This window comes from Microtus pennsylvanicus, chromosome 5 (genome assembly GCF_037038515.1).
Source record: "Microtus pennsylvanicus isolate mMicPen1 chromosome 5, mMicPen1.hap1, whole genome shotgun sequence".
In the NCBI taxonomy this organism is placed as follows: Eukaryota; Metazoa; Chordata; class Mammalia; order Rodentia; family Cricetidae; genus Microtus; species Microtus pennsylvanicus.
In genome coordinates this window covers 43,282,716-43,300,541 of record NC_134583.1, presented here as the reverse complement: position 1 = coordinate 43,300,541, position 17,826 = coordinate 43,282,716, and the positions used below count along the sequence as shown (strand labels likewise).

Here is a 17,826-nt window from a genome sequence, read left to right as displayed (position 1 = left end):
GAAAAACCAAAAGGGGTTGGGAGAGGAGAGGGGAGAGAGAGTGAAAAACTACTTGTTGGGAGTCCAATCTCTCTTGCTGTATGGATTCCAAGGATCAAACTTAGATCAGGTCAGGCTTGATGACAAGTACCTTTACTTACTAGCCGTTTTGCCAACTCATGTCTTAGTCTTTCTTTTAGGGTCTCAAGTAGCTCAGAGTGGCTGTAACTTCTGTGTAACCAAGGATAACCTTGAACAGCTCCTGCTGCTACTTTTTTAGTGCTAGGATTCAGGCATGTACTACTCATGAGTAGTTTGCCTAAACTACTAGTTTTCATGTTTTCAGTTCCCAGGTGTTAGGATCGCAAATGTTTGCCATCATACCTGGTTTCATGAAGTTTTGGGGTCAAAATCGTAGGCTTCATGCATTCCAGAAAAGCATTGTAGCAACTAAGGACTGCCTCCTCAGTTCCTGTCTTGTCTCAGCGGTGTGTGCTTTACTTCTCTTTGAAAGTACTGTTACTTGCTGGAGAGATAGATGGCTCAGCGGTTAAGAGCACTGGGTGCTCTGAGGACCTGGATATGACTTCTAGTACCCACGTGGCATCTTGCTTCTGACTTCTGTAGTCAGTAGGGATACACATGGCACACAGACATATATGTAGGCAAAACATCCATACACATTAAAAGGAAAGAGAAAGAAATAGTTTTAGTTTGCTATTTTAATTTTTAAATAAGGAGTAAAGCTGCTCTTTTTATGTTTTGTTTTCCCGAGACAGGGTTTCTTCTTACTGTCCTGAAATTCACTCTGGAGACCAGGCTGGCCTTGAACTCATAGAGATTAACCTGCCTGTCTTTTGAATGCTGGGAGTAAACACACCCTGCTTGTTTTTATTGTGTACAACATAAAGTCTTTTTGTGTGTTTGTTTTATATTTATACTTAATATCTTTTTCATTTAGATGATTTAAATCAGATTTTCTTGTTTTTTTGTTTGCTTTTTCATGACGGAGTTTCTCTGGAGCTTTGGAACCTGTCCAAACTGTCCAGACTGGCCTTGAACTCACCGAAATCCACCTGTCTTTGCGTCTTGTGTTAAAAGCTCTGCACGACCACCTCTCGGCTTCAGATACATTTATTTATTTATTCATTCGTTTGTTTGTTTATTTTTAGAGACAGAATTTACTAAGTAGTCCTGGCAAGTATGAACCTTCCTATAAAGATCAGGGTGAGCCGGGCGATGGTGGCACACGCCTTTAATCCCAGCATTTGGGAGGCAGAGGCAGGCGGATCTCTGTGAGTTCGAGACCAGCCTGGTCTACAGAGCTAATTCCAGGACAGGCTCCAAAGCCACAGAGAAACCCTGTCTCGAAAAACAAAACAAAACAAAACAAAAAAAGATCAGGGTGACCTCAAACTTAGAGCAATCTGCTTCCTCCTACTTGAAAAGTGTTGAGATTGAAGGCTTGTACCACATGTCCAGCCCAAATCAGATAATTCTAGTTTTCTTTTTTGTGTTTTGAGGGATAACTAGTGCGGTATTTGGAAATTAAATGCTTTTGGAGTTGATCAAGTTGCTAGACTTATAGAGATTCTAATGGCTGTGGGAGGTGTAACTCAGTTATTTACCTTATTGAATAAGTTGTCAGACGTTGCTGAGACAAGCTTGAAAGTTTGAGTCCAGCCTTGGCTACAGAGAGTTCAAGGCCAGCCTCAAGCAAATTAGGGGATGAGGATGTATCTCAGTATTAGAATGCTGCGTTCATACACAAGGTTTTGGGTTCAGTTTCCAGTACTACAAAGTATTTCCTCTCTTTACATTTTTTCTCTCTCCCTCTTTACTTTTCCCTCTCTCTTGTGTTCTAAAGAAGCCTGGTCTTCCTTCTGGCTCAGTTTTCCAAATGCTGGTTTCACAGGCTTGTACTTCCCTACCCGGCCAATGAAAAAATTTGATTGCCATGTTATTTTTTTCTCTGACTCACTGAAATACTGTTTGCTAAGGTGTTAATTTTTTGTGTTAGCAGCCTTGTGCTTATAATCCTGCTCAGATTATTATCTTCTGATTTATCTGTCTTAACTTTTCATAAGTTAAAACTTTTTCTTCCATTATACACATAATTAGAGTAACTCATTTGCATCCTTTCTCTCATTACTGTAAATTATGTGTATTGTGTGTTGGCATGTGGGTATGACGTCTGAATGAGTTACCTGTGGAGGTCAGAAGTATAGGATCCCGTGAAACTAGATTACAGGCAGTTTTGAGCCACCTGAGAGTGACAGGTGGTTTTAGCCATCTGATGTGGGTGCTGGGAATCGAGCTCAGGTTCTCTGGTAAGAACAGTACCTGCTCTTAGCTATCTCTTTAGCCTGCTTAGTTTTGCTTTGTTATATCTTTATATTATTTTAATTTTTCTGCATTATTTTCTTTTTAGACCCTGTTTGGCAATAACAAGCTTACAACTTTTGGAACCAGCACAACCAGTGCTCCTTCCTTTGGTACAACGAGTGGCGGGCTCTTCGGTAACAAACCAACCCTGACTTTAGGAACCAATACAAACACTTCCAATTTTGGTACATATAAAATGCAGGTTTGGCTCTCTTAAAGTTACACTGACTATACCACACATCATTCTCCTGACTCATATGATTGGAAATGTTTAAAAATTCTCAGGTAAGCAGAAGGAACGATGGTCTCACATCATGGTACATGATATGAGATATTTAGTATAGACAAAGTGGTTTTCATTTTGTCTGGATTACTTCACCAGTAGCTGAAAAAGTGTATGTGAGCCTCATTTGTCCGAAGGAACTGTTCTGTTCAGGTAGGTTTCAAAGGTGGGAGAGTAGTGTGCAAACAGAGATTGGTGATTTCTTTGTGAAAGTCAAAGCTTTGCTGATTTGGAGGATGACTCTGGCAGTTTGGAGTGTAACACCATGCCTGTAACACCAGAACTACATGGAGCAGAAAGAATGGCTAGACCATCCTAAGGCACAGAATGAGACTTGTTTCAAAAAGAGCAACAACAAAATTATTCTTAGGTTTTGAGTGCCTCTTTCTTGCTTAAAAATGAAAATAGAAATAAGATTGAGCAAATTGTTTTAAAAAGAAACTTTAATCTTTTTGGATATGTTAGAAATATTTAAACCAGTTTAAATGAAGCATCATGTTTTAGCTTTATCCATACATGATTATATTTTCAGGCATTCAGCATAGTTTAAGGTGTACAAAGTTAATTTTAATGACAAGTTCAGATATTTGTTGAACATTTTGCTTGCCATAGTCCTCATAAAGTACTGCTTGATTTTTCTGGGAAGTTATGTGCAAAATGCTGCAATTGGCAGTGGTCTGGTAGTTAGAACTTTCTTCAGAGAGCTCTTGTGTCCTTTTGTTTTTCATTTGGGTAGATAGAATACAGGGCCTTGTAGTCTAGACAAGCTCTCTACCAAATTCTCAGCATATTCAGTGAGTTTTATATGTTCTTGTAATCTACTAAGAAAAGACTATTTTAAGCACACATCAAAAGGTTAGTGTATTCACAAAAGTGTAAACTAAAGAATTCATGTAAGATGTGCATGCCTGTTTTTAGACTCAGATACTTGATGTTTGTAACTCTTTTTACTCAGGTTGTTCACTCGTTGCTAGTATTAACTGTAATTCCACACAATTCCTTTTGAAAGAACAGCTTTGAGGTAGTGGACCTGGTTAGAGTGTGGCTTCTGTATTTGTTTTCTGTCCTTAAAACCAATGGGGTAAAAATATGTCATTGTTTCTCTGTGACCTTCCCTCCCTTTTATATATATATCTTTTTTGGCTTTTCTATGGCTTTGGAGCCTGTCCTGGAACTAGCTTTGTAGACCAGACTGGTCTTGAACTCACAGAGATCCGTCTGCCTCTGCCTCCTGAGTGCTGGGATTAAAGGCGTGCGCCACCGTCGCCCAGCTCCCTCCCTTTTTTAAAAAGATCATTATCGCTGCCCCCTTTTCCAAGAAGCTATGAAGGCCTTATGTCTCTTTCTCTTTTTTTCTTTTTTCCAAGACCTGGTTTCTCTGTAGCTTTGGATCCTGTCCTGAAACTAGGTCTTGTAGACCAGTCTGGCCCCAAAGTCACTGAGATCCGGCTGCCTCTGCCTCCCTAGTGCTGGGATTAAAGGTGTGTGCCACCACTGCCCGGCTTGGCTTCTTTTTGCATTTTAGAGACAAGTTCTTTGTGTAGTCATGGCTATATAGACTAGGTTGGCTTCAATTAGAAGTCCACCTTCCTCTGCCTCCTGAGTATTGGGATTAGAGGCATGTGCCACCACAGCCAGTTGTGGACCAAATTGTTTTTCAACGATGTGTTCCTTAATGCCCTGTTGAGGTGAGTTCTTGCCATGTTGCCCACTGAGTCCTCTTGCCTCAGCCTCCCAGGTAGTTAAGACTACAGGTGCACACCACCAAGCTCAACTTACCAGCTGAGATACATTTAGTACGTGTTGGAGTCTGTGTATCTGTTTTTTTTTTTTTTTGATTTTTATTGAACTCTACATTTTTCTCTGCTCCTCTAACTACCTCTCCCCTCCTGTTCAACCCTTCCCAAAGGTCCCCGTGCTCCCAATTTACTCAGAAGATCTTGTCTTTTTCTACTTTTTTTTTCTAATCTACTTCTATGTAGATTAATTAGATCTATGTATGTCTCTCTTAGGGTCCTCATTGTTGTCTAGGTTCTCTGGGATTCTGATTTGTGGACTAGTTTTCTTTGCTTTATGTTTAAAAAACACTTATGTGTGAGTATATGTGATAATTGTCTTTCTGGGTCTGGGTTACCTCACTCAAAATGAGGTTTTCTAGCTCCATTCATCTGGCTGCAAAATTCAAGCTGTCGTTATTTTTTTCTGCTGTGTAGTACTCCATTGTGCAAATGTTCCACATTTTTTCAATCCATTCTTTGGTCAAGGGGCATTTAGGTTGTTTTTAGGTTCTTTCTGGCTATGACAAACAATGCTCTTATGAACACAGTTGAGCACATGTCCTTGTGGCACGATTGAGTATTCTTAGGATATATAACCAAAAGTGGTATTGCTGGGTCTTGAGGGTCCTAATTTTCTGAGAAGTTGCCACACTGATATCCAAAGGGGCTATTTCAGTAGGCATTCCCACCAGCAATGCAGGAGTGTTCCCTTTTCCCCACAACCTCTCCAGCATATGTTATCATCAGTGTTTTTGATCTTGGCCATTCTTACAGGTGTAAGATGCAATCTCAGAGTTGTTTCGATTTGCATTTCTCTGCTAAGAATTTAAACATTTTCTTAAGAGGTCCGGGCTCAGGCCTACTCCCTCAGAAGTCCCAGATTCATGCCCGGACCCGCAGCGGTCTCTGGCTCTGGCCCACTCGCTCAGCTGTTGCTCTTCTGTACCTGCTCCTGTGGAGTTCCGTGCCTCAGTCCTGCTCTGCTCCCGCTTCTGTGGAGCTTGTTTTCTCAGCCCTGCTCTGGACTCAGTCCTGTGTATCTCTTTTTAAATGTCCCTTTGGAAGACCATCCACAATTAAGATTCTTCTCCTAAGGGCCAGTTTTCACTTTCTTTGATAATACATTTATTTAATAAAAAGCTTTATCTGTGATATAGGTCATGTTCAGAACTAAATGTTTTCTTTTGTGGTCTCTTTTTTTTTTGGTTATTGTACAGATTGCTGATATTTTGCAGTATTTTTGTTTCAAGACACTCTTTTTGTTTTGTTTTTGTTGTTTGTTTGTTTGTTTGTTTTAAAGACAGGGTTTCTCTGTGTAGTCCTGTCTGTCCTAGAACTAGCTCTGTAGACCAGGCTGGCCTGGAACTCAAAGAGATACCCCTACCCTGGCCTTCTAAATTTGGAATTAAAGGTGGGCACCCCCACTGCCTGGCAAAGACAGAATTATTATGCCGACCTGCTTGGCCAACGGTTTGTTGTATAGACTGTACGCTAAACCAGGCTGGCCTCAAAAAAAAAAAAAATCCGGGGCTGGAGAGATGGCTCAGTGGTTAAGAGCATTGCCTGCTCTTCCAAAGGTCCTGAGTTCAATTCCCAGCAACCACATGGTGGCTCACAACCATCTGTAAAGAGGTCTGGCGCCCTCTTCTGGCCTGCAGGCATACACACAGACAGAATATTGTATACATAATAAATAAATAAATATTTAAAAAAAAATCCTAGGACTTTTTTCCTTCCAAAGTCCTAGGATTAAAGATGTGTGCCACCACACCTGAATCCTTGGTAGGTTTTTTTGGTCGTAAGATTGTATTTATACTCATGCTCACTGATTTCATTGTGAACGTTCTCATCTTTACCTGGCTTGCCTCACTAGCTAGCTATATGTTGAATTTGGATTATCTTTATTTTGTAGAATTGTTTTGAAGTAACAGAGTCAGCAAGAATGGAGGAAATGTGTGGTATAAACAGTGTAAAGTTGGCACTTAGATCTCTCCTGTGGGTTTGAGGTTGGCCCTAAATAGCTTGTTTTCTGGTACAAGACTGTGATCCTTTTTCTTAAATTTGAGTTAAAGAAAAGGAGCATCTTTAAGTACTTTCTTTTCATTTTTTTGAAAGGAAAGTTGGTTGTGTTTGAGTCGACAAAACTGTGTATGTGTATATGTATGTGTGTTATATAAAGCAATTAAAAAAACTTTTTTGTTTTCCTTCGAGACATGGTTTCTCTGTAGTTTTAGAGCCTGTCCTGGAACTAGCTTTTGTAGACCAGGCTGGTCTCGAACTCACAGATATCCTCTGCCTCCCAGGTACTGAGATTAAAGGCATGTGCCACCACCACCCGGCTAAAAGAAAACTTTTAAACACGTGACTGACTAACTTGCTGTGATTGAGTCAGATTACATGCTTAGATTTTAAAATGACCCAAATAGGCTTGGTTTCAGTCTTTATCTCCTTTGGCTTTATGGCCTTTTTTTATTGGTAATAACTGGCTCGATCCTGACATATTTACAGTCCCCTTAGTGACACTGCTAACTAACTTTACCTTTTTTTCCTTCCTTCCTTCTTCAGTCTTGCTGTCTAATGAATGGCTTCAGCTTTCCAAGACCTTCAATTGCAAACTGATAACACAAGCCCTCACATTGAACTTTCAAGATAGTTTTTAAGTGCATTTGTCGTAAGACCAAGATTGTACCCCATGGTGATGTCATAGATCTTTAATCCCTTTAATCCAGGAACTGGGTAGGACAGAAGCAAGAGAATCTCTATGAGTTCAAAGCCAGCCCATGAATTCCAGGACAACCAGGGCTTCATGGAGAAACCCTGTCTCAGAAAAACAAAACAAAAATAAACCCCAAGAATTTTCCGGCCTATGATTATTTCTTAGCATTAGAGATTAATGATGTATTCATGATTTGTTTTCAAAAGGAATTCTAGAATTTTGTTACCTTAACAATGAAAAGGAAATAGTAATAGAATATTGATAACTTTATACTTGTAGATTTTCAAAGGGGAGTTAACAAGATTTTCTCAAATTGCAAGTTAGAGTGAAGGAGAGTAACAAAGGAAGAAATTGTTGCACTCTTGATAGGCTGTTCATAGGTTATAGGTTTGTTTTTTTTTAATTTATTTACTTTTATGTACATTGGTGTTTTGCCTGAAAGTATGTCTGTGAGAATATCAGATCTTAGGAGTTACAGTTGTGAGCCACCATGTGGGTACTGGGAATTGAACCCAGGTCCTCTGGAAGAGTGAGCAGTCATTGGCTTTAACCACTGAGCCGTCTCTTGCCCCGGTCACTTTTTTCTTTATAGTGTAGAGACAGTAGTGGTGGAGCATACCTGTGACCCCCACACTTGAAAGTAGAGAGATAATAAAAGCCCTTATTAGTGCCTAGCTATTTGGCGGCTGGCTCGAGTTCTATGAAACCTTAGTTGAGCCTTTTTTGTTTGTATGAATTAACTGAGTGTGACATTGTAAAAGAACCTCACATAACCCGCCACACATTACTGTCTGTGTCAGATCCGTTATTAGTTTAAAACAAAAGTTGCTATCGAGATTTGGGACGCATAAGGGGAAGGTTCTAGACAGGGCTTTTTTGGGTTGCTATACAGATTTTTAGGGTTTTCTATTCCTTTAGATTCAGTAAACTTTGTTGACAGTTTCATTTTTTTAGTGAAAGTTTGAGGGAAACTTGTGAAAGTTTTGTGTTTGTAAGCCTGAACCATGTGCTGACTCAGCCTGACAAAGTTCAAACATGAAGATGTGTACTTTGCTTTGCTATTGGATATTACCCTATTCCAAGCAGTTAAGTAAATATAAAGACTTGTTTGCAACTGTAAATTTTTTAACAAGTTATAGTAACTGGTAATTTGCAATTCATAAGTATTAGTATTAATATTTTAAGGATATAAAACCTAAGATCAGTTGTCTTTTTGTTAATATTCCCTTTTAGAGAAAATTGAGAATTGTTTTAAAACTATAATCTACTCATTCTTTTTCCTCCTTAGGTTTTGGCACAAATAACAGTGGGAATAGTATTTTTGGAAGTAAGCCTGCACCTGGGACTCTGGGAACTGGACTTGGTACAGGATTTGGAACAGGTAAGAAAGTGTTTGTATGAATTTTAAGAAGTAATACAATTTTATCTTATGAATCTTTTCGACTATATGCTTGTAAAGAAGAAACTTAGATTTTCATTTTTACAAATAAAATTATTAAAGCATTTTCAGCAGTTAAGTTTTACCAGGTCCTAAAATGTTGGTGCATTTATATTAAGTTCATAAAATGTAGATTTTGAGTTATAGGAAAACTAATTTTTCCACATAAAAGTTTGTTCCCCCTGTTTTAGCTGGAAGTCATGTTTTAGCTGGAAGTTTTAGTTTAAAATGTGAGAATTCTTAGTGTAGTGGTAACTATTAAATCCCTATCTCTTAACTTTATATGAATGCTTTGGATATGGAATTATTCACTAATTAAGCCTCATGGTGAGACAGAGCATAGAGAATATGCTGTGCTTATTAACAGAAATTTTCTGTTGTACAAGGTTTGTGCATACCTTTCAGTTTTTTTATCTTTCAGCCCTCTTCCTCCTATTAATAGCTATTTTTTAGTACATTTAAAATACTGTCTTCCTATTTTTAGTAACTTGGGCAGGGGTTCTAAAGGTGGTTATTTCTAAATGTACAGTAAAATGTGGTTTAAGCATACATATTTTCTTCCTTTGCCTAGTTCTCTTATTTAGTTGCAACTACTTAACTTTCATAATTGCTGCTTCCACTGCCTGGTTTTTGTTTTCTTTTGTGGTATGGTTTTTCCTTTGCCATCTCCTTAATAGAGACTTCTTTTATACTTGTTTGAACTATTAACCTTTTTTATTCTTTCTTGTTTTTGAGCCTTTCTTTCTTGTTTTTGAGGCAGAGTCTTACTATGTAAATCTGGATGACCTAGAACTTGCTCTGTTGAGTAGGCTGGCCTTGAACTCACAGAGATTTACCTGCCTCTGCCCCCCAAGTGCTTAGATTAAAGGTGTGCACCACCATACTCAACTGTGCTTACACACATTCATTTGTACAGGCATCTAGGGATATTAGTGGCATATTTAGTTGTGCCTAACTTGGGCTGTTTATACTACTGAGGGTTAAAGCCAGGCTCGCATACATGGTAGCAAAATGCTTTGCCACAGACCCACCTTATTCCCCTAGTCTATTATCCATGAGTGACTTTTGTTTTGGATTTTGTTTTTGTAGCAGAGCAAATGCAGATTTATTAAGGAAAAGTGAGAGTTGAGTAGGAGGATCTCAAAGGGAAGACCACCCATGGGTTAGCTTAGACCAAGGCTGAAATGTCATTGTTATACATTGTTGTCTTGGGCTGCCACCAGGATTTGAGAGGATGATCTGAAAATTACTTTACATAGTAAGATAATAACCATTTCCTGAAGTTTTGAAATGTGGGTTTTTTTTAAATTTTATTTTAACAGCTTGTTTTGTTTTGGTCCATGTGTATAGATTTAATTTCAAAATAATGGTTTTAAATAATATTTCAGTGTATGTGTGTAGAGACACAAAGGTGTGATTTGCATTTGCCATATATATGTGTGTATGTTTATATGTATATATATGTATATATATCTCACTTTCCACTACCATCATTAGTTGGCATTTTTGGTATTAATAGCAAATTGCCTTCAATGAAAATTTCTGTTACATAACTTTTGTGTTTATGTTACCATATAATTAATAAGTAAAATTAAAATTGCTATGGGAGGGCTGGAGAGATGGCTCAGCGATTAAGAGCACTGACTGTCCTTCCAGGGGACCAGGGTTCATTCCCCATTACCCACGTGCAGCTCACAACCGTCTGTAACTCCAGTTCCAGAGGAATCCAACACCCTCACACAGGCGTACATGCAGACAAAACAAACACACATAAAAATTGCTATCTAGAAGATGCACATTATTATTAGTTGGTCTTTTCATTTGTCTTGCTGAAACTGCCATTTTCTATTAGTTTTTACCTTGTTTGTTGTGTTCATTTTTCCATACCTTTTCTGTATTGTTCAGCTTTTTCTTTTTGAAAAGGAATCTCAATTTTCCTTTTAGGTGTATTTTGTCCATGATTCTTTCTATGTTTCTTGAAACATGGTTGCAAAGTCCTAGGCTTGAGAACTTTCTAGTCATGTAGCTAAAACTACTATAGCATATGCTATCACATGAGCTTATTGGGCCTCTATTTTTTTTAAATATTTATTATTATATGGATGGATGTCTTGCTTGCCTGTATATCTGCATGCATGTGCTCCCAGAGGCCAGAAGAGGACACTTGGAAGTAGAGTTACAGGTGATCGTGAGCTGCCATATGGGTGTGGGTGCTGGGAACCAAACCTTGGACCTCTGGAAGTACAGCCAGTATTCATAAGATCCCTTATCGGACTTCATTTTGCCCATGTGGTAGTGGAAATTTGTGTATTCCAATGATCAGTGATGTAAACCTGTTGGTTGTTTGAATCTTTCTATTCTATGTATTTTATCATTTTTTTTTTTTTTTTTTGGTTTTTCGAGACAGGGTTTTCTGTAGCTTTGGAGCCTGTCCTGGAACTAGCTCTTGTAGACCAGGCTGGCCGCTGGCGTTGAACTGCCAGAGATCCCCTGCCTCTGCTTCCTGAGTGCTTGGATTAAAGGCTTGCACCACCACCTGGCAATCATGACTTATTTTTAATAAATTATGCAAGTAGAAAAAAACAAAATCTCTTGAGTAAATTGGGAGCGTGAGGATCATGGAACAGGGCATAAGGAAAGTGGAGAGGAAGAAAGGGGAATGAAGAAAAATGTATAACTCAATACAAACAAAAAACAAATTATTTTTATTATGTATATATTATTGTTTTTAATGGCTATATGGTAGAATTTTATCTCTACCCTCCCTCCCCTTTTTGTGTTACTATTTTTTTCCCATTCTGGTCTTGAACTTCTGGTCTCAAGCAATAATGTCTTAGATTCCTGGGTAGTGTGCATTCTGGGGGGTTAGAGGTTGAACCCAGGTCTTTGACTTGCTGGGCAAGCACTCTTTTCAACTGACCTTTTACCCCAGGCAAGCCTTTAGCTTTTAATTTTAATTAATTAATTATTTTGAGACAGAGTCTTAATATGTAGTCCTTAGCTGTCTTGCAACTCCCTAAATAGACTGCCCTCAAACTCAGAGAGGTTTACCTGTTTGCACCTCCTGGTTGCTAGCATTTAAGCCATGCTCCACCATGCTGGGCCTTAAAAGGGCTTTTAAAAGTCTACGCTCCTGCCTCTGCTTTGTGATAATTTGGCTATTTTTGGTTATTTGATTCAAAGTCTACTCCTTAACTCTGTTGATGAGTTACTTGAGTTACTAAAGATGTGTTCTGCCACAACAAACCGCTTTGAATTTCCCCCTTTTCCTTTTTCTCCCCCCTTCTGTCTTTTCCTTCCTTCCTTCCTTCCTCCCTCCCTCCCTCCCTCCCTCCCTCCCTCCCTCCCTCCCTCCCTCCCCCTCTCTCTTTCTTTCTTTCTTTCTTTCTTTCTTTCTTTCTTTCTTTCTTTCTTTCTTTCTTTCTTTCATGTGGTGCTGTGGGATTCAACGGAAGGTTTAATGCACGTTAGAGAAGAGGTCTACCAGCTGAGCTACATTCCCACCCACTCTTTGTTGTTATTTTTAAACAATATCTCTTATAGCACACCTGGGCTTCAATTGCTGTCCTGCTTCTGCCTTTGGGTACTAGATTACAGATGAGTGCTACTACCAAAGGGGCTTTTATCTCCAAAGGGTCTGTGAGAATAAACATAAGACTTGGGTGAGAATTTAGTTTAGCCATGCAGTTTTCCAGTGACTTATAATTTGGTCACATCTTGATAATCGTATCATCAGTTGAAAATAATGTGTTTAAGCCGGGCGATGGTGGCGCACGCCTTTAATCCCAGCACTTGGGAGGCAGAGGCAGGCGGATCTCTGTGAATTCGAGACCAGCCCAGTCTACAAGAGCTTATTCCAGGACAGGCCCCAAAACCACAGAGAAACCCTGTCTTGAAAAACCAAAAAAAAAAAAAAAAAAAAAAAAAAAGTGTTTAATACAGTTAACCTGTCATAACTTTTCCTCGATTACATTAAGCATGTTCAGAGCATACAGCTTCGCCTGTAGGCGAACTTGATATCAATAACTGAGAAAGCCTTCAAAGTCAAAAATCAAAGCATTGTTTCTGCCAAATGACCATTATAAAGTCACAAAATTATCTGTATTTCCATTCAGATTCTTTTGTCAGTCATTTAATTTTACTTATATGCAAGTTTTCCTCATGTTTGAGTTTGATTCTTGTATAATTACATTTCTGTTTGAAATGTAATCCGTATCTTTTTTTTTATAAATTTATTTATTTATTATGTATACAATATTCTGTCTGTGTGTATGTCTGCAGGCCAGAAGAGGGCACCAGACCCCATTACAGATGGTTGTGAGCCACCATGTGGTTGCTGGGAATTGAACTCAGTAGCTTTGGAAGAGCAGGCAATGCTCTTAACCTCTGAGCCATCTCTCCAGCCCCCTGTTATCCGTATCTTGAGGATTATGATTACCAGTGTCCTTTGCCTTTAGTTCAGGCTTTTAAAATGTTCTGTAGTGGGACTGGAGAGATAGTTCAATGGTTAAGAGTACTTCCCAGCACTCACATGGCAGCTCAAAACTACCTGTAATTCCAGTTCCAGGGGATGTTTCACCCATGGCAAAACACCACTGGACATCAAACAAAAAAATAGAATCCCTGCATTCAAAAAATATTAATAATAAAATATCCTGTGCCATTTTTTTCTAATATTTATCTCTTAATTCCACAATTTAATAGTTTAACTTTCGATATTTTGTCTTTTTCTTCATAGTTTACAGATCACATTTTTTTGCTATATATTCCTTATTCATGCCTTTTCCATATAAATAAACTAAAAGACAAAATCAGTAAAGAATTTTACACTTTTAATTTTGGTAGTAATAAATTATATATGGAAATTCGGGTGGTACAAGTTGTTAAGCAAATATAGATTCTATGACTATTATATTTACTAAAACAGACTTTGAGTTTTAAGAATATGTTCTTAAATTTGAATTCTGCATTTCACGTATTATATGTAAACTAACACTATAGAGCTCAGTACTGTTTGTGGGGAGAACATGAGCTAAATGGGTGTCATTTGCAGTTTCCTTTTGAGTGATGGAGATTCAAACTCATTCCTCAGTAGAAGTATATTTCTAGTACATGGGTCTTTGGGTTTTGTCTTTTTTTAGTTTTTTTTAATGTTTAAGTTAAATTGACAAGCCTTTCTCTAAGTAAATTTGATTCTCCAGACACAGAGACACTAAATAATTACAAATAGAAAATAATTTCTCTTCTACATTAAAATATTTCAAGATCTATTTATAACTTTACGTGTATGAGTTTTGCCTGCATGTACGTATGTGCATGACTGTGCCAGTGAAGGTCAGAAGGGCCTGAGTGGAGTTACAGACTGTTGAATCACCATGTGCGTATTGTCATCAACAAGTGCTCACTGAGATAATGCTGGTGCATATCTGTGATTCCAGGATTTAGGTAGAGGAATGAGCTTTATTCCAACCAGTCTAGTTCCTGTCAAAACTTGAATATATTTAATTCTTACATTGGGCATTTTGAAGAAAAAAGTTTGTTTAGTTAAAGTCGTTTTCAGTAGATTTATAATATAATTAAAAGTGTTACTCTTTCTTAACCATTCAAAGGAGATAATTTTATTTCCTGTAGTTTAGTTTTCTATGCCAGTTTAAAATATTTACATTGAGGCTGGAGAGATGGCTCAGTGGTTAAGAGAGAGCATTGCTGCTTTTCCAGAGGTCCTGGGTTTGATTCCCAGTAGCCCAACTGGTAGCTCTCCACTGTCTGCAACTCCAGTTGCAGGATTTTTGATGACCTCTTCTGACTTCCATGAGCACCCGACTTGCATAGATATACATGGCAGGGGAAAACACACAGACACATAAAAATAATTTTTGTAAACTGGCATTGTGATTGGGTCAACTAAGTATTTTGATTTGTAAATACTAAAATACACATGGAACTGTTTTTTTTTTTTTTAACTAATTGTAAATCTGTTTTAGTAGAGTTGTAGTTAATGTTGATGTCTTGGTCACTCTGTCTGACTCTTTTTCCTATCACAACTTTTGTAACTTTGATCTCAAATGGAACAAGCACTCCTGCTTTAGATATATCAGTTAATAGTCTGTGTGTTTGATAGGTACCATGTTTCTTGGAAATGTAATGAGAAATGTATTTGTTTTAACTATTAGAAGAATAAGTTATCTGTCACGTGTTGTAGTTGAGGGAACTAACACAGTGAATGATGGTTTTGCCTCTGCTGTACCCAGTCCAGTGCCTGGTGTGAGTCAGTGTCTACCACAGTAGTTCTTTCCTCGAAATGACTGCTCGTGATGAAGCTTCCAAATGTATTGTATCTTTAAGTAACTGACCACTGGCACAATAGTCAAAGGATCTTCTGTGGCACTTGTTCTTTCCTCTTGTCTCCATAGCTCTTGGTGCTGGACAGGCATCTTTGTTTGGAAACAGCCAACCTAAGATTGGAGGGCCTCTTGGTACAGGAGCCTTTGGGGCCCCTGGATTTAATACTACGACAGCCATTTTGGGCTTTGGCGCCCCCCAGGCCCCAGTAGGTAAGTGCCAGTCACTTTAGAAGGCTTTACAGTTTATTTCTTGCTAATACTTAGCTTGCTGACTTGATTTTTTTTACTGTCCCGTCTCTACTAAAGCAGTGTGCATATGCACATCATTAAACACCGTGTAATATAGAAGGGCTTAGACTCTGGCCTTCCTTATCTCCTCATTCCTAGGCTTGGTCTTCTTAGAAATCATTTTGTTATTATTTTAAATTTATTTAGCATATGATGAAGTTTATTTTACTATGTAATGTGTTTGTATGCTGTGTTTTGTTTTAATATACGTAAATTTAACTTGTTAAAAATAGAGGTGTTAGCTCACTTACCTATCTCTGTTGTTTTGTTTCCTAAGTTTTACTTTTATCGGTTGAGATATTTTATGTACTGCATTCATGTGAATATACTTCCTTAGTTTTCACAGTATCTTCTGCCTTATTTCTAACTAAAAGTTATCTTAGTGTGAAAATATCTATATAAACTGTGTGTCACTAGAAAACCTAGTATCACCTGGAGTAATAGTGTGAGTTAGAAAGAAATGAGTTGGATTTTTTTAAAGACTTTATAATTTTATTTTATGTGAAGGTCAGTAAAGATCATCAAATTCCCTTGAATTGAAGATAGTTGTGAGCTATCCTATAGGTGCTGAGAACCAAACCTAAGTCCTGTAGGAAGAACCAGTGCTCTTAAATGCTGAACTGTCTCTCTGGCCCCCAAAAGGAGGTTTGATTTTGTTTTTATTCTTCGGTTGTTTGTTTTAGCAGTGTTTCTCTGTGTAGCTCTGGCTGTCCTAGTACTCACTCTGTAGAACAGGCCTTCTTTCGCCTCCCAGATATAGGCACGTGCCGTCCTGCTCAGCCAGGAATGAGTTTATATGACTAAATTCATGAGCTGTTTTCTCCCAACACTTGTACTACATTTTGAGATCATTATACATTTAAGCTGTGTGTACTGATTCTGTCTACTAAATGATAGTTTCCTTGATTCCCTTTATCAAGTGAGTTATCAGTGCCCTTCCCTAGTCTTCTCTTTCCCCCTTTCTTCTTTTTATGTATGGAAATATATTTGAAATTTTTAGATACTACTTTATGTGTATTAATATTTTGCTTGCATGTATGTAAGTATACCAATTATGCGCTGGGTTCACAAGGAGATCGGAAAAGGGCATTGGATCCCTGGCACTGGAGTTACAGTTTTGAGTTATCATATAGGTACAAGGAATTGAATCTGGGTCCTCTGTAAGAGCAACAAGTGTTCTTAACTGCTAAGCCAACTCTCCGCCCCCCCGTCTTTATATTGATCGTTGATATGACATGTCACTTAGTACTGTCTTCTGTTCTTTTGTTAAAAATAATTTGAAAGCCAGGCAGTGTGGCTCCCACTTAAAAGTGTCACTTAAGGAGACACAAGGATCAAGAATTTAAGGTATTTCTAGCTGCCTAACAAGTTGAGAGCCAAACTCAGTTACATAGGTCCCTATATCAAAGGAACCCCAAGGATTTCTTGAATGCTTCTCTTTTCAGGCATCTGATTTTAGACTTTGATTTTTCTTGAAACTCTGGATTTGCTAGTTGATACTAAAATTTTCAGGTATCTTTTGATCCTTAATTTATTAGGATTTCTTAAATTTTGATCCTGCTTTGTGATCTTTTCCATTTCACATTTAAAAATAAAATACTTAAAACCCCACTGGCAACTTTGTGCTTGTATTTGCCAGCATCTTTCATTATTCAATTTGTAGTCTTAAAACAGATACTTAAAAGTTCCCTAAATGATAGAATGTTAATTCTCAGTTGATGGATAATACCATTTCTCTGTTCTTTCCATGAGCTTATTTCGTGCTCTGTGACTGTATAGTCTATCCAGCCTCCAATCTCCAGTACTTGAATTACAGGAGTATGCCACTTTACCCTTTTGATGCTGTTGTGTAGGGATCAATCAGACCAAGAATTTTATACAAAGTAGACAAACTGCCAGCTGAGTTATATTCCTCTATGGACTATGCTATGGACTATACATTTATTCTTCTGTTGTGTTTTAGTCCTACTTGAACAAATCTGGTGTTTTGTTTCCCCAATCCCCTTATCTTAACTCATATTGTGTAACAAAGACTGGCCTTGAACTCCTGATCTTCTTACCTCTACGTGCTAAGTGCTGGGAATGTTAGACATGCAGTTGTACATTATTGCCCATTTAAAAATTATTCTATTAACTTACAGAATGTCTACCTTCATATCAAAATAAAATCTTAATTAAAAGGTGCTAGACTTGTTATACTCAGTCATTATTTGGAGAGGTCTCATCCTTAGTTTTGTCGTGCTGGTATCCCTGTAGGTTCTAGTGCAGTGTCCTCATTTGGTTCATTTTAACTGAAACTTTTTTTTTTTTGGTTTTGGTTTCTGAAACTTGTCTCTTTAGAAATTTTTACCCAAGTGTTGTATTTTATTTCCTAACTCTAAGCAGAATTGATGTGCTAGAACTATTTTTCCCAGTACTCAGAAGGCAGAGGCTAGTCTGGTCTAAGAACAAGTTCCAAGTCAGCCAGAGCTACAGAGAAATCCTGTCACAACAACAACAACAACAACAAACCAAAACAGAAAAAGAAAAAGAATTAGTCTCTTCTCTGTCATTAAAAAGACTTGATTTTGTTTTCATAACCCCTTTATTGATTTGGTCATAATTTTAACTCTTTG

At 37.9% G+C, this 17,826-nt stretch overlaps 1 protein-coding gene across 11 annotated transcripts in view; it reads left to right on the top strand.

Annotated features, from left to right (window-relative positions):
* Window positions 1–17,826, top strand: part of Nup98 (nucleoporin 98 and 96 precursor) — a 94,415-nt gene that overhangs the window by 26,266 nt on the left and 50,323 nt on the right. For 4 of the 11 annotated variants that reach the window (XM_075971700.1, XM_075971705.1, XM_075971701.1 and 1 more), the window contains 3 exons: window positions 2,411–2,498; window positions 8,430–8,522; window positions 14,993–15,133. In XM_075971700.1, coding sequence (XP_075827815.1) covers window positions 2,411–2,498; window positions 8,430–8,522; window positions 14,993–15,133 — 322 coding nt within the window. Of the gene's footprint in view, window positions 1–2,410; window positions 2,550–8,429; window positions 8,523–14,992; window positions 15,134–17,826 lie in introns of all 11 variants that reach the window. The other 7 variants (XM_075971703.1, XM_075971697.1, XM_075971698.1 and 4 more) reach the window with 3 other exon arrangements.